Source organism: Halichoerus grypus, chromosome 9 (genome assembly GCF_964656455.1).
Source record: "Halichoerus grypus chromosome 9, mHalGry1.hap1.1, whole genome shotgun sequence".
Lineage (NCBI taxonomy): Eukaryota > Metazoa > Chordata > Mammalia > Carnivora > Phocidae > Halichoerus > Halichoerus grypus.
Genome location: NC_135720.1, coordinates 215,196 through 231,937, shown reverse-complemented (window position 1 = coordinate 231,937; position 16,742 = coordinate 215,196). Strand labels below are relative to the sequence as shown.

The 16,742-nt window shown below is 49.9% G+C and overlaps 1 protein-coding gene and 1 long non-coding RNA gene across 11 annotated transcripts in view; both read left to right on the top strand.

Annotated features, from left to right (window-relative positions):
• The window catches only part of FAM120B (family with sequence similarity 120 member B), a 98,828-nt gene that overhangs the window by 56,675 nt on the left and 25,411 nt on the right, over positions 1-16,742 (top strand). For 7 of the 10 annotated variants that reach the window (XM_078054430.1, XM_078054438.1, XM_078054437.1 and 4 more), the window contains 3 exons: positions 12,156-12,362; positions 13,729-13,837; positions 15,539-15,631. In XM_078054430.1, coding sequence (XP_077910556.1) covers positions 12,156-12,362; positions 13,729-13,837; positions 15,539-15,631 — 409 coding nt within the window. Of the gene's footprint in view, positions 1-12,155; positions 12,363-13,728; positions 13,838-15,538; positions 15,632-16,742 lie in introns of those variants that run through there. The other 3 variants (XM_078054432.1, XM_078054435.1, XR_013440992.1) reach the window with 2 other exon arrangements.
• Positions 5,143-9,014, top strand: LOC144379015 (uncharacterized). Its single transcript, XR_013440993.1, has 2 exons — positions 5,143-5,216; positions 5,967-9,014. It is a non-coding gene; the product is annotated as an uncharacterized LOC144379015 (long non-coding RNA).

The window sequence follows — 16,742 nt, the reverse complement described above, 5'->3', positions numbered from 1 at the left end:
CGGGGTGGAGAGAGTATTTCTCTGCAGGTTGCGTCCAGGGTGCTGCCGCCAGCCAGACCCTGTGCACGAGAGCCCCGGGGCCCCGAGCACCTGCTGCCCTGCTACTCTATGCAGACGTCTGTCCACGTCCGAAGAGCACCTCTCACACAGTGATGGGACACGAACGTGGCCCTGGATGTGAATGTACCTGGTGTCTCAAGACAAGCACCGTGGAAGGGTTGGCCCTGCCGTTGTCCCCGGCACAGCGTTCATTCTTCCCACCCCTGCCCTGTGCGTTGGGGGAAGCATGCAGTCTCGACGTATCGTCATTTGTTGTTTACATGTAAACTCAACAACTATTTTTATTTTTTTTATTGAACCATAACTATAGTTTCAAGTGTATAGTCAACAGCTGTTTTCAAAGTCCCGCCGTGTGCACAGTGAGGGGCCTTGGTGACAGGTGTCACCACGCACAGTGACAAGCCTGACACACTGAACCTCCTCTGGGTTCTCAGAGGCTCCTGCGTGGGTCAGGCAGACCTGGCCGTGTTTCCAGGACCCGCCAACTGTCCCAACTCAGGAGGGCCGAGGAACAGCTGGGCGTGAGTGGATCCTGCACCTGCCTGTTGAGGTTCACGCAGTGCCCCTGAGGGTTACTTTGTACGATTCTGCCTCACTGCAACCAGGGGACCTTACCAGTGAGCATAGACCTCTGAAATCTGACCTCCAAACTTCCGTTTCTTGTTGTTTTGTTTACTAGTGCTCTCCTCACCCTGTTTGGGATTCCATGTGCTCATGGGACAGTCGCCCCGGTGAAGCCCTAGCTGAAGCTGAGTTTAAGTTGGCTCAAGGGCTGCAGCTTGCCAAGAATGGTAGTTTTTGTTCCATTTAAGTGCATTTTGCATAACTGCCAATAAGCCCCAGTTAATGGACCTTCATTGGCATAAGAGGAACACCATTCAGTTGAGCTGTTTACTGTTCAGTATTTCCTGTGAAGCTTTGGAACATTGGAACTGGTTTTTCCAGTTTCTGAGTCCCCATCAGATGCTTCATCACATGGGCAGGAATCTTGCAGGGCTCGGCTCTTCCCTGTCTTGATTCCAAAGCACCTGACTATTTCTAAAATATGGGTTGCTTGTCTTTGGTAAAGCTGCACCTGTTAGCCTCATGGAACTGGTCCGTGCTCACCGGTGACTCCGAGCCTGGAGCCAGACCCAGCCTTCTGCCATGCCAACTGGGGGTCCCCCGGGTGCCCCCTCAGTGCCACTTCTTTGGGGGAGAAGAACAGCTGCTATCGAATTTCTCTTGCTGGAAGATAATCTCAGAGCTTCAGCTGTCAGTCCTACAGCCTGTGAACATGCTCTGCTTTCCCCTGAACCCAGTTAGCATAAATTTGTGGTTTTCTCTGTTCACTGAGTGACAGGGGAATTGATCTTGGTCGTCAAGCTTCCACAAGCCCCAGTCTCTCCGCTCTGTTTTCCGAGTGTCTTCAGCCAGCCTGGTATAACCCTCTTCCTTAACAGACTTGTCAAGGAGGAAAGGTATGGTCTGTTCTCTGAAACCTTACATTATAATTAGAAAAGTAAAATCACAAGGCGGACATGGCTGAGAAATACTATTTTCTGTCTCCCGGACACAGAGAAGTGCAGGGCAAACACCACGGACATGCCAGGTGTCCCTGACGTGAGCACACTGCTAGGACTGCATGTGGTGGTCGCCCAGCCGCGTGAACTAGCCAAGGGTCTCAGGCCCCAGCACCAGCACTACCTGGACGTCCACGTGCTGTGTGCCCCGTGACCTCCCGGGGTTTTCTACCCTCACTTATATTTAGAGCCGGGAGGGCGGGGGGGGGGGGTGCCTGGGTGACTCCGTCAGTCGGACGTCCGACTCTTGATTTTGGCTCAGGTCGTGGTCTTCGGGTCATGAGATCGAGCCCTGTGTTGGGCTCCACGCTGAGTGTGGAGTCTGCTTGGGATTCTCTGTCTCCCTCTGCCCCTCCCTCCCTTCCAAAAAAAAAAAGAGAGAGAAAGCGTGCATGGTGGAGTTGGGGGGTGGGGGGAGAAGAAAGCCATGTTTAGGAAACTGAATTAATGGCCCCACAGTCTCTTGAACTAAAAGTTCCCTAAAGCACTGGCGATGTCAGTCCGTCCTGTGACCGCAGGACAGTATAACCGGGCTTGAGACCAGAGTCCTGCGTTGGTGGTTTCACCTGCTTTGGCGTGGTTACATGTTCACTTCTCCGGGTGGGGCAGTGAAGGGTGAGTTCCTTGGAAGCTGTGAGATGGGGCACAGCATGACCAATGCAGCTCACCTGAGCCTAAAGGAGGAAGTCAGTATATGGAGGAAGTGGGGTGAACCAGGGGGGCCCCCAGGGGCTCCGTTCCAACTACTCACTTTGCCCGAGGTGGGACGCATTTCCTCAGTGGCACCACCAGGACCTCACAGGTCCCAACTGTCACTGACAGGGCCACTGGGGACAGTGTTCGTAGCTGAGGTTTCGTTTTCACTTAAAAAAAATGCCCAACTCTGAGTTCAGCACATTCTAATGTCATTTAGGGCTGGTTATTTTTCAAGAGCAAACGTTCTGGTTCCCATCCCTCAGTGCATAGTGCCGTGTGTCTGGGCAGTGGGACCGAGTTGTCTCTGGGAGGAGCTCTGCCGATAGCACTGTTTTACCTTTCCTTTACTCTGTCCTTGCAGCACATCGTGACTTAATATTTTCAAGCAGTTAGAGAGCTTTGCTTTGGAAGGGCTTTTGGAGGACGTGAGTAGGTCATGTTCTGGTGTAAAGTCTATCTTTATTCCGTTATACTTCAGTTCCTTGAGGGCAGGACCTACACGTTCGCAGTGCACGTGCAACTCATGAGCACCCGGCGAGACCACTGAGCCCCGCAGAAGGTACACGATGGCTCACGGTCCCTTGGCTGGAACGGCGGACTCCCAACTTTGGCTCTTCCTGCAGCAGCTGCGGCACCTGGGCTGCTCCTGAGCTGCGGTTAAGCTGCTAGTGTGGAGCCTGTCCACTGCGTGGCCATTGCTGTGAGCAGTGTCCCGGCTTGGAGTTCGCTATTTCAGCATCACGCCAAACAGGAGCTCGCTGTGGAGCGCTCACCGCGTGCACACATATGGACAGCAGGGCCTAGATTCTAGATGGTTCTAGATAATTCTAGAATGGCAGCTGGCACAGCTGTCAGGAGTGTGCACTGGTCTTAACAGCGTGCGCCTCGGCCTGGGCGTACTGTGGCCTCCGGCGTGTGTGGACTCACAGCTTGCCCTGTGTCACACGGCACGTACACAGGAAGGCCGAGATTGTGTCCTTGTACATAAGCATCATGCTGTGACGTGGAGTCAACCCATTCCCCTAATAGAGACCCTCTGCCCATCCATTTGGAGGGCATCAGCGGTTGATGGAGAAGTAAATATACCGTACATGATGTTCTGGTATTTAAGCAGCAAACTCACTCATTCAGTAGCAATCAGAACGCTGACTCTGTCAGACCTGTCTTGGGGGCTCAGGGAAGGGAAGGAGGTGGTCCCAGGAGGGTGGGTTCAGCGGGAGTGTGACTGTGGTGAGCAGGCCTCCTGGGGTGGGAGGGCATTCCTCTCCCCTTCTCCTCCTCTAGGCATTTGCCCCTGGGCTGGATTTTGATGGAACCGAGGTGAGAATAGGGTAAGGACAGGAGTGCCTCAGAAGGGAGCAAAGACATTAGCTGGGTTAATTGTGCAGCTTAGAGACTGAAGAGGTGGCTCTGATCACAGCTGGGACTCCCCTGCATGTGTGCATGGGGGGGCTCTGGCAGCAGAGTGACAGGCAGCCCTCCGAGGGCCACATGTGCTGGTCCAAACAGGTCACGGGTGGGGACGGACTGGGTCTGGCAAGGGGCCTAGCACAAGGGTGCGGGGGCTGCCGCAGGAAGGTGAGACGTGTCCAGGAGGCAGGCTTGGTGGGGCTCAGGGAACCCCTTACAGGCTGAAGTGGAGGACCCAGGTGTGGGGATCCCATCTTCCTAGTTTGGGTGTCCGAGGTGAGACATAAAGAGCTCAGTTTGGGGAGGGTCCCGTGTGCGATGTGCGTCTGGACAGTGGGACCTACAAGCCGGAAGCTTGGGGAGAGTTGGCATTGGAGATGGATTTGGGAAACATGAGCCCATTGGGATTGTAGCAAAAGGAAGTCAGCTAGGAGTCCTGAGAACACCCTCATGAAGGATGGCAGAGAGCTTGGAGAAAAGACGGGTGCGCAGGGGGCAGAGCGCCCAAGCACGGGGCTCCGTCTGGAGAAAGGATGAGGACGTGCATGCTGGACTTGAACCTAGAGCAGCTTCTGAAGAGTAGGGGGGGCAGTGCTGAGGCCGGAGAGGGTGAGACACCCCTCCCGTCGGTGGGGCCTGGAGGGATGGGGAACGTGGGGAGGGAGAGGGACAGGGGCTGTTCAAAGGGGGACAGTGTGGCTGTGGGCACCCCAGGGAGGAGAAGGAAGTTCCCTCTTTCAGTACCGCCTGCTGTGTGCGCCGGCTCTCCGGGCTCACGTGGCATTTCCTGAGCCTTCACGCCAGAGGGCATGGCCCTTTCTGGGCAGCAGAGAAAGCCCTGAGAACAGAACAGTTAACCTCGAAAGTTGGAATCCAAAGGGAAGTGATATGTTCGAGAGATGAAATTATCTACACATCCAGCCCTTCAAGACGCTGACTTTATTTCTGGTTTATTGTGTTTTTCTTGGTTTAGAGTTTATTTTTAGCGCCTGATAATTAAAACTGTGCTAGCAGTTCCAAAAGTGCCCATGTCTGTTGGTGGGAGTACCCTCAATGAATACACTTTGCAAACGCTCCAGCAAAGACTGCGTGAGTATAAGGAAAGCAAGTGCCGGTCTCAGGGTTGTGGCCCGTCTATTTAAAGTGCTCACCTGCCACCACACGTGTTTATTTTTGTCATGCCCAGAATTGCTGCTGTACGTGGGATATAATTGTAAGGATTCTTGAAATGAGAGTGTATGAACTGGAACAGGAAAAAATACATCTTTATTTTCACCAACTTCTAACTGAAATTCATCCTTTCCTTTACAACAGAGTCCACAAATCCTAGTAATAATAGCAGCATCTGTGGCTGTGTCACCAGTAGGGATCGCGGAGGACCCGATGTCCCCTTACAGTTGGAGAGGTCTGTGCGTGTCCTTTCCTGTCATCCTTGTCTCCAGATTAGTTACTACACCCGCTGCTCTATTACTAAAGATATACAAAGAAGTGGGTAAATTCCTATGTCATAAATTTATGTTTTTTTTAAAACTGTACTTTGTTATAATTAATTCTTTTATAAGCCTATTATTTTATTGTATGTATTTAAGGTTATTCAGAGAAAGAATCCATAGGTTTCACCAGACTGCCAAAAATATTTATGATATGAAAATGTTGAGACCCCTGGCCGAGGAGACAAAGTGTGCTGGGGCTGCCTTCAGGAGTGGGAGACTGAGGTAGTCGGATGGATTTTCATGTTGAAAACAAAGAGAAAACCTAAAAAATATGTTTAAAAAAAAATAAGTCTGAAAGTATCAGATGGCTAAAAGGGTCGTAAAGAATTACCGAGTCAAGACTGTAGAAAACCGAAGTCCGGGAAGGTTAGCCGAGCATTGGGCACCACTTCTGCTCCAGCGTATTTGCCTGGTAAGAAAGGAGAAAACGTAATTGGCCACAGTCAGGAGTAGACAGGTGTCGCCACAGACCCTGCCAGGAGCACAAGGGTCAAGGGAACGCTCCAGGCAACTTTGCACATACACGAATTCAGCCACTTAGATGTAGTGGACTAGATCCCCCCAAAGCACAAGTGGCTGCAATCCACCCATTATCTAATAGACTTTAGACAGCTAGATAACCGTTAAGGAAGCTTCGTTCATAGTTTTTAAAACTCTCCAGAATACACCCGTAACCCAGTTGGTTTCCCTGGATCATTTATCAGCATTCAAAGAATTAATGCCAATTCTACGCATTATCTTCCAGAAAATATAAGAAGATGAGACCAGTATTACCCTGATACCAAAACCACATAAATGAATTACCAAAAAAAGAACATGTCAGGCCAGTGTCCCTCATGAACATAGATACAGAAATCCTTAACAAAATGTTAGCAGATCAAACCAAGCAGTATGTAAAAAGAAGTGTACACCATGACCAAGTGGGATTGTTCATTGCCGGGATGCATGGCTGATTCAGAATTCAAAAACCTGTGTGTGTAATTCTCTCATCGGCTAATGAGGAAAAATCACATGATCATATCAAGTATTCAGAAAAAGACATTTCACAAAATTCAGTACCCATTCGTGATAAAACCTCAAAGAATAGGAATAGAAGGGGCCTTCTCCAGCTTGATAAAGAATATCTCCAAAATCCCCTGCAGCTGACATCATGCATACCAGAGAAAGGCTGCATGCCTCCCCCAGAGGCGGGGACTAAGGCCAGGATATCTGCTTGCACCATCCCTCTCGAGAGCACGGAGCCAGCAGGTGTGGCCCGTGCACTGACGCAGGGAAAGGAACTAAAAGGCATGCAGATCACTGAGGGACAGAAAGACGGTCCCAGTTTGCAGATGACTGATTCTCTAGAATCACAGAGAATCCCAAGGAGTCCATCACAAAACTCCTAGAGCTAGTAAGGGTTCAGCAAGATCTCAGGCTGAAGATCAACATAAAAACAAAAAGACCACAATTGCATCTCTATATACTAAAGTTTAAAAGATAACGCCACTAAAATTGTTCCACAAAAATGAATTACCAAGGTATAACCTAACAGACAGGTATAGTATCTGTGTGCCGAGAATTACAAAGTCCTGGGGAAGGAAGTCAGAAGAAGCTTGAGTTCATGGACAGACAGACACACCGTGCTCACAGACTCCAAGTCTCTACACAGTGGAGAGGTCCCATCTCTCCAAACTGATGGACAATTCCTAGCAAAATCCCAGCACGGATTTTTGGTTGTTACTGATACGACAAGATTATTCTAAAATTTATATGGAAGAGCAGAAGTAGTCTAATATAGCCAAAACAGTTCTGAAAAGAAAGAATAGCATGGGAGGAATAATGCTTGTTTGTTAATACGGCTTGTCGTGGAACTACACTAAGCAAGGCTGTGGATTGGCCGAGGGTCGGGCACGCGCCGCTGGGACAGAGAGAGCCACACGGGTCCTGCCGCCCAGTTTTGATGAAGCACGGAAGTCTTGTCAGCGGGTGGTATGGAGCGGTTGCAGAATCGCAGACAGAGAAGGAGTCGTGACCTTAACCTCGCCATTCATGCAAAAGATTAACTTAAGTAGAACACCGAGCTAAACGCAAAATGTACCACTATAGAACTTTTGGGTAAAAAATAGAAAACTTTGGAATCTAGGGCTAGGTAAAGGGTTCTTAGGTTTCACATCAAAAGCATAATCCATAAAAGAAAAGAAAAAAAGTAGTAAGTTGGACTTCATCAAAATTAAAAACATTTGGTCTGTAAAAATGAGGAAACAACAAGCTACTGAATGGGAGAAAATATTTGCCAACACATGTCTGACAAAGGTCTTGTAAGTAGAAAATATAAGGAGTCTCAAAACTCAGTAGTAAAAACCAGACAGTCCACTTAAAAAGTGGGCAAAAGACGTAAATAGACATTTCACTGAGAAAGATGTTTGCCTGGCAAACAAGCATGTGGAAGGTTGTTCAGCGTTCATTAAAGCTGCGGTGAGGGGCCGGGTGCAGAACAGCCCAAACCGCACCCCGTGACAGCGGCAAGCCCCCTCGAGGGGAATGATACTTGCAGACCAGTCTCCTCCACGGCGGTGGGAACGCTTTGGCTAGGTGCGTCCGCTCCCTAGGAAGCTAAGCATGCACTTACCGCATGCCTCAACAGTCCCCCTCCTGGGCCTTTGTCCCACGGAAGTGAAGACTTCTGCTCACCCCAGACCTGGACGTGAGCGTTCCCAGCAGCTGCACGTGGGACAGCAGGAGCTGGGAGCAAGAACAAGGTCTTTAACTGGGCAAACGCTCACACCAGCTGGCCCGTCCACACTGTGGGGTGGGGCCAGCCGTGAGAGGGACGGCCCGACACACACAACAGCATGAGCACATCTCGGGGGGTTGTGCTGAATGAGGAAGCCGGTCCCCACTCGGCTACACTCTCAGAATGCCATGGTTGGAGAGAGGGAGGATGGGGCAGGGCAGGGCTCTGCACAAGGGAGGCTCCGTATCTGACGGTGGTGGTGGTGGTGGTTACCCAGATGGTGTGTGTGCCATCACACACATCCATGCATGTGGAAGGACCCGTCTCCTGGTCTTGATGCTGCGCTGTGGAGTGTAGGGTGTTAGCACCACGGGAGATGAGGGTGCATCTGTGGGACCTTCCATACAACCTTTGCAGCTTCCCGTGAATCTGTTGTCATTGCAAAATAAAAATCCTAAACCAACCATGTGCTGCCTACGAGACACACATCCAAGATGGAGGGACACCAAGACGCTGGAAGATGAGGACAAAGGTGAACTGTGCACTCACCCTAAGGAACTGGTGTGACTAGATGAGAAAAAGTGGACTTCGAGTGGGGATCCTTACTAGAGAGATGATGATGGTCAGCACCAGGTGCATGTCAATGACTCTCTAACTGGGTCAGTTTGCATGGGCAGCTTCAGAAATATTTGAAACGAAGATTGGCAGGATGGCAAAGAGAAACACTACAGTGGCAGATTTGAGAACAGGGCTCAGCACACAATGGCCCTGTGGGCCAAATCCAGCCCACAGTCTATTTTTGTACCGTCCTGCAAGCTAAGAATGGTTTTTATATTTTTAAAGTGTTGTTTCTAAAAAAGAAGAACATTCAGCAGCGACTGTACAAGGCCAGCAAAGCCTAGCATATTAACTGTCCTGCGTGGCTGAGTCGCTTAAGTGTCCGACTCTTGGTTTTGGCTCAGGTCATGGTGAGAGAAGTCAGCATGGAGACTGCTTGAGATTGTCCCTCACCCTCTGCCCTTCTCCCCACTCATTTGCTCGCTCACTCTCTGAAATAAAGAAAAATCTTTTTTAGAAGTGCCTGGTGGCTCAGTCATTAAGCGTCTGCCTTCGGCTCAGGTCATGATCCCGGGGTCCTGGAATCAAGCCCTGCATCGGGCTCCCTGCTCAGCGGGAAGCTTGCTTCTCCCTCTCCCACTCCCCCTGCTTGTGTTCCTTCTCTCGCTGTGTCTCTCTCTGTCAATTAAATAAATAAAATCTTAAAAAAAAAGAACTTTTTTAAAAAGAGAGAGATAATCAGAGGATATTAGGAACAACACTATACCAGTAAATTTGGATGGTTAGGTAAAATGAACATATTCCTTGAAAAACACAACGTAGTAAGACTTAAATGAGAAGATAGAGAATCTAAATGGTTCTAAATCTACTGAAGACATTGACTCTGAAGGAAAATGCAAATCCCGATGGCTCCTGGCCAACATCCCTAAACCTCAGGAAGAAGCAGCATCAGGGTTATTAATCCAGCTTGTCTTAACAAATCCAGCAAAATCTTGGTACCAAAGACATGAGAACACATGAAAATTAGAGGCCATTCTGTTTCATGAAAATAAATTCAAAACTTCCAGACAAAAACTAGCAGATTGAATCTGGCAATACATAAAATTGATAGAAAGTTGATTTAACATTTGAAAACCAGTGTGATTCACTATAACACGATAAGAAAAATCATATGTTTTTGTTAATGGGTGCAGAAAAACTATATGGTTAAATTCAGTACTTGTTCATGATAAAAACTCTCAGTAAACGCAGACTAGAAGGCAGCTTCCTTAATGTAGCAAAGATTAAAATCTACAGCAGAAATTATACTTAATGGTGAAATACTGAAAGATTTTCCTCTCTAGTGGGAGTGAGTCCAGGGTACCTTCTTTCAGCACTTCTGTTAAACCGGCAGCCTTGGCAAGAAGAACAGTCTGAGGAAAGAAATATAAGGTGTAGGGTTTAGAAGAAATAAAACTTACCATCATTGACAGATGGCATGATTGTATAAATGGACAATCATATCTACAGAGCACAGCCCTTAGAATTAGTAACCAGACTCAACAGGTGTAGATAAAAAGTCAGCATATACACACCCAAATGTATTCTATAAAACAATAGCAAGTAAAAATAACCCCGCAGTTTTTTTTATGTTTACACTAACAGCAAAGAAAGAACATGAAACAGCAAAAACAAAAATCTATACAGAATCTCTCCATTGACAGGCACGACATTTCTGAAAGAATCTAACTTAAAGAAGGCTCTCCATTTAAAGGTGTCCGTGATCCCCAGAGTCACGCAGAGAATCCCAGCATTCCCTGTGGAAAGCCCGTGCGTGGTGCGTGCGCTGGGACAGTGGGGACAGCCCTGCTGCTCACGGTGTGGCGAGCCTCACGAGGAGTGTCCCCGGAAGAAGCCGGAGACAGCAGTACACACACCGCCTGACTGGTTCCTGTAAATTCACAAGCATGTAAAACCAGCTACAGTTGGAGTGGCTGGAGCTTACTTTTCGGGGGCAGTGAGGGTGACAGGGAGGCAGCAGGGGCTTCTGTGATGCTAGCAGCATGTGCCTTGTGGTCTAAGTGGTGGTTGCGCGGTTTGTGAAAATTCACGTGGTACACATGGGATCCATGCTTTGGGGCTGGCATACCTCCTTTATAATTTACTTTAAAACAGACAGGTATAGAAGGGATGAACACAAGACATGAACAAGAATTGATTCCATTACAGAAAAATCTACCAAATTAGAGACGTGCCCCCAGCACGCGGAAACAATACGTCACATCTGTATCAGGGCACCTTTCCCACAGGCTGGTCTGACACCGAGTAGTCACCGTGGTCTGAGCGCTGGGGCGAGGGCCCACGCTGATGGGGCCGGGCTGGGGAGGCTCAGGGCTGCTGGAAGTCTGCAAGGAGGAGGTAGAGAAGATGGGACCTTCTAGAGTCAAGTTATCCCGTGGTGCACTGTCCAGACAGGAGGGCTGAGCCACACGTGACCCCGAGCCCTAAGACAGTGCAGTTCTAGACAGACAGCACGCGTGTAGTTGGGGAAGTGCAAGAGCTCGATGCACAGTGAGGTGGCGGAGAGTGCTGCAGGGCCGGAGGTGGGGCACGTAGCATGATGGGGAGCGGCCTGCCAGCACAGGCCTCACCTGCAGGGGCCTACAGAGCAGAAGGAGTGAGGACGTCCACTTCTCATTAATCAGCGTCCCCTCAGCCTCACAAACCTGTTCCGTGGTTGCCCTTTTTAGGACGGTATAAAAAGCTGTGCTGTACAACAAACACACTTTCATTAAACCTTAAGAGTGGGGCACCTGGGGGGCTCAGTCAGTGAAATGTCTGCCTTTGGCTCAGGTCATGATCCCAGGGTCCTGGGATCGAGCCCCACACCGGACTCCTTGCTCGGCGGGAGGCCTGCTTCTCCCTCTCCCACTCCCCCTGCTTGTGTTTCCTCTCTCGCTGTGTCTCTCTCTGTCAAATAAATAAATAAAATCTTTAAAAAAATAAATAAATAAAATAGCCACTATTTATTTTGAGCCGCGTTGGTCAACCAGACACCGAGAGATTCGGTGGACACGTGCTAGGTTATCCGTTCACGTGTGTGCAGTCAGCATGGGCCCCGCACCCCAGCAGCGGACGTGGCTCTGTCCATGCACAGTGAGAATGTGTGATGTCAGGGTAGATTTGACAACAAAAATAAATATATTTGTATGACTTAATTTGTAAAAAGTTATCCACTCATCAGCCCTGTGAGATAATTAATACTTTAATTAGAACAACTGAATGTGCTTTTTAAGAATACAGTGAGCTCATCAGTATCTCAGACGGTACTCTCTTGGCTTCTCTTCCTTTGCTTTGCTTTTAAAGAAGGTTTTTCCGAGTACACCCGAAGCAGATGAGCTTGCAGTATTTTCCTGGTGGACTGCAGCTTTGACACGTGAAGGGGCAGTTCTGAGTTGTACACACAGGCCTGGGCAGATGTCTGGGGTGTGCACAGTGGGTGTGCACATGAGCGTGCACACTCGTGATGCAGCTGCCCCTCGTGTCCCCGTGACCAGCGGGGCTCCCCACAGGGGCTGGTGGACACGGCACCAGGTGGCTGCCATGTAGCGCTGAGGTACAGCGTGTCTGCATCGCCATGTGCATGACTGCTCCTTTCCGTTCTCTGTCTGCACCCCACAGCCTGATTACATCGACCCCCGAGCTGTGCAGCTTGGCTCCCTCCTGGTCCGTGGCCTCACCACTCTGGTCCTGGTCAACAGCGCGTGCGGCTTCCCCTGGAGGATGAGCGACTTCATGCCCTGGAATGTATTTGACGGGAAGCTGTTTCATCAGAAGTACCTGCAGGCGGAGAAGGGGTATACCGTGGAGGCTCTCGTGGAACAAAATGTGAGTTCACGGTTTCTTCACATTCAGAAACAGTAGGTTTGAGGTCAGGTGCTCAAATGCATCCTAATGCTCAGAGTCCTTGGCCAGACATGAGTTACCTCTGTCCCAGCAAACATGCCTCCCAGAAACGTCCCAGTGGAGGACGGACATGTTCCCAGACTTTGAAATTTTACCCAGTTTACACTCACTGTTGATTACATGGTTGGAATTACTGCTCTTTTGATAGAGGGTTGCATTATTCCAGGAAGGCAGAAACATGGGTTGGGAGGCCGAAAGGTTCAGCATCAGCATATCCCATAGCTTCTCCCAAAATACCGCCATAGGGCTTGAGTCCCCAAACTCCTGCTGAGGGATGGCAGGGAGCACCCCACCCAGTCCACCGTGGCCCCCTCTTGAAGTGCTTTCTCTCCCTTACCCTTCTTGAATCAAGAAGGACTGTTTCCCCAGAGGTGCCTTTGCAGACATCAGACTAATTCAATAGGAACAATAGCCATGTATTTACTTGAAAGCATCCCGTGAAGGCTGCTGGTTTAGCTGGGGATGTTGGCTGTGCGATGTCCGGGCTCCATGATTCCTGGGAGGTTTCCAAGGAGGGCTCCCGCCAAGCTCACTTGGAGCACGTTATAATAGCTGCAAGGATGCGCGAGACCCTGCGGCCCGCAGAACAGTCACCATCCGTGAGGATAAAGCATCCCGAGCTTCACATCAGACAGAAAACATTTGGAGAGAAACAAAAACCAAACAAAAACCCAGGGTGTCCTTTGGGATTTAGGAGCAGCTAGTATTGTGTGCAGACAGCGGTAGTGTCATGAGGGAGCGTGTTGCTCAGATCGGGCTTGTCCCCATGTTCGGGAGTGGGGAAGGGTCAGAGCAGAGCAGACTGCAGTCACCACCTGCAAACCCCCAGTTGTGGCCCCGTGTCTGATGTTCCGGCCACGCACAGGGTGACCGCAGGTTCGGGCAGATGGGGCCACGTGTCAGCAGTAAATGAAGTGGGCCAGAGGGGCAGGTCCGCCCCTCGCCCTGCTGCTGCTGCTTCTGAGGTGTCACCACTTGAGGGGCTGAGGACCCAGATGACCAGCCCAGGTTTGTTTGGAAGGACTGTGTGGTCATGGCCCAGATGTCACCACAGAACTCGGAGACCTTTCGGAAGTGACTGTTTAACCTGCAGAAGACCAGAAGGGATGTAGCACTAGTGTTACTTCCCCGGGGACTCAGGAGAATGTCAGTTTTCTGAGAACCTCTTGTTAAGTTTCAGTGTTGAAGGCAACGCTCACCCAGTGTCCTTGGACACCGTGGCCACTGTTGTGTCTCCTGAGTGCGTGCACAGGCCTGCCACTGCTCACGCCGTCTGCTCTGTTTGCAGAGGTCCCGGCTGACCAAGTTCCATGCACTGAAGTCAGTCGTGTGCAAGGCATGCGTGAAGGAGAACAGACGCATCATTAGCAGGCAGCTTTGGCGCTCACACCAGCCAGGTGGGCATTGCGGGCCCCCACCCCTGCCGGGGCTGGCCTTACAGTGCAGGACTCCGGCAGTGGCCTGGGAGGTTGGGATACGACGCAGACTTACCACGCTTGCTGCTACCTAGCAGTTTCAGTTCTGGTCCCTTTAGGAAAGGTGTCTCCCAGAGGGCGCCCCTGCTCATCCCATGACGCAGAGCTCCCCCGTGGGCTCTCTTTCTTCTCGTAATAAAACTTAGCACAGAAAGAAAACAATTAAAAGGAAATAGAAATAACCTTTATTCTGTCAGGAGCACAAATGTGGACAGGTAATGCGTTTTTGCACTATTTTTCTGTGCTTTTATCTCATCGTGATGATCTCCTGTGCAATTGTGCATCCTGCTTGTCCATACTCCCCTCCGACAGTGGTGCGCATACACTTAATACTCCAGCTCAGAAGTGGCTTCCATTTTTTCCCATTTTATGTACATTATTTCCTTAAAACAGAGCACCATAGTTTACGAACTATAGGTCAACCTGCAGTCAAATCTAGATAAATGTTGCCAACTTGTTTTCTAAAAACCTTCACATCTATGCCTTCACCAGTGATGAGGAGCTTCTGTTGTGTTCACCAGTATGTTTTAACTAACGTGTGAGATGAAACAGTGTATCTTATTGACCGGATGATTCTTTATTAGGGAAGTTGGCTGTCTTAGAGATCAGCTGGTTGATGAGTTGAATTATTTCATGTCCTCCTTCGGTTAGGATCCATGCCTCTCACTATAGCAGCTCCATCTCTCTCCTTGGCAGAGTTAGAGAACTCCCCCTGATTCCTACCCCCCAGACTGTCTTCAGGGGCTCTGCTGGCCATTGGCCATGCAGATCTCATTCTGAGAGACAGTGAGGTCATTGTCAGGTGCCAGGTTTAGGGCCTGCCTGAAGGAGAGTCTGGGGGGTAGGAGAGGGGCTTCCTCCCTGCTTCCCAGGAGTCACAGACTCCCGCCTCATCCTGCCCTTTTGTCTACCCTTTAGTTTTCTCCTGCCAACTGAGGATAGGCAGGATTTGAGACCCCAAAGCAAGAGCTTATTCCTTGCAAAATAGATGTGCAGCATTCTGCCTTTGTTGCCTCTGCCCAAACTGGTTGGCGGTCTGTCCTGCATGCCCAGTGCCTCGGGTTCCTGAGCAGAAGCTGCAGGCAGCAGAATGTAGGCTGCTTTCAGCTGGCAGGAGCTTAGTCAGACTTTCTCATGTTAAATTCTAGTTGAGACAAGGGGTAGAAGGTGTCAGAGCTCAGGAATTTCAGAGAGGAAACTTCAGGGTGGTTAAGTGTGTGGAGAATCGAGAGGAGGGCACACCATGGTCTGGCTCTCAGAGTCCCGGGACCGCTGCTCACCCAGAGCCCAAGCGCTGGTGGTCTGCAGAGTCGGGCCCTTGCCCTCGGGAGGCAGGGTCAGTCAGAACTGACTACCAAGGGCCCTGCTCTGGCCCAGCGTCTGCCAGGCTGCTCGTCTGTTCCCCTTCCTCTGGGGGAACATGTTTAAATTCAGACGTCCACCCTCCCATCCCAGCTGTGGCCCCTCAGTCCACATTTTTCATGGGCTTTCCCTGTGATTTAAGGAAACCGAAGCTCAAGAACTGTGGACCTGGTGCCGCCTTGCTACTCTCTTAGATGTAATGTGTCACTTGGGGTTAGGCATGTGGTAGCCTCCTAACGTGCTGATCCCGTGTCCCCACAGGCAGGTGGGGGAGGCAGGGATCTGGCTCCCACAGGACGAGCTCTGGGCACAGCCGGGCAGGCCAAGGACAGCACTGGAGGGACCAGGGACCAGGTAAGAGGCCGGCGGCCATGGACTGCTCACGATGGTGTTGTCTTGGCATCGTGCTTCTGCTGATAATCTAATTTCATTGCTGAGTGAAGTAGAGACAGAGAATTTCCAAGCTCCGTGCTGGTCTATCTCTGCTCCTTGCCACTTTGTTTTCTGTCAATTCATTCATCTGTTCAAGACCCTATTTTTTATAATTTACTCAAAGAAAGGCTCTTGTAAAGGTTTCATGCAATGCATCCCTCTAATGAAGAAAGAGCATTTTGATATGTTCTGGGATTGGCTTGTATACGTAAGACCCTTTTGGGTGATCAAGGAAATAAAATGAATTCTTTACTTCTTGGGTGTGTAGTACAGATATCTGGTTTTCATGCATAAAGCTGAATTTAATACATAGTAATTTACATTTTAAATACAGAGAAAACCTCAGCAGTATTTAAATTCAAAATTCCTTAGTTTTCAAAGCCCAACTGTAGAGACTTTTGTATTACTTAAATTTACAATTTTATCCTTGCAAATACAAACCTTTAATTTAATTTAGTTTTTTGCAAGCTCTGAAATGTGTGGAGATTTCACAGAGTCCTCACATTATTACCCTAAAGCACAGTGAGTCTCTCTCATTAAGCAGAGCTGTGTGTCTCGGTCGGCCTGTGTGGTGGCCACTGCATCTCACCACTTGGGGTGTTGCTGAGGGGAATCTGAGCCTTCCCGGTCGGTTGCCTCTTGTTCTGGCAGAAATCTGGGGGTCCACTCTAATGCTCAACCCTGGGGGACAGAGAAGAGCTCTGTAAGATTTACAGCTGCTGTAGGTGTCCCCACAGAGGCCACCTAGCCAGTCCTGACACCCACTGTCACCTGAAGCTCCTCGACGGTCAACCCAGGGGGCGGAACAGCGTTCCCCCCCCCCCCCCGCCACCTTGTCCAGGATAGGCACGCGGTGACTCCACCCAGATCTGAGTGTTGGTGCTAGCTCAGCCTAAGTTAGCTGAGGGCGAATCCCTTCCCCATCACCTCAAGCATTTTTGAGATTGCTTTTAATGTAGAAGGAGCTGCGGTTTATTGAACTAAACTGCAAACAGGGAACCCAGAGGCCACAAGAGGGTTTGTCAGCTTACCT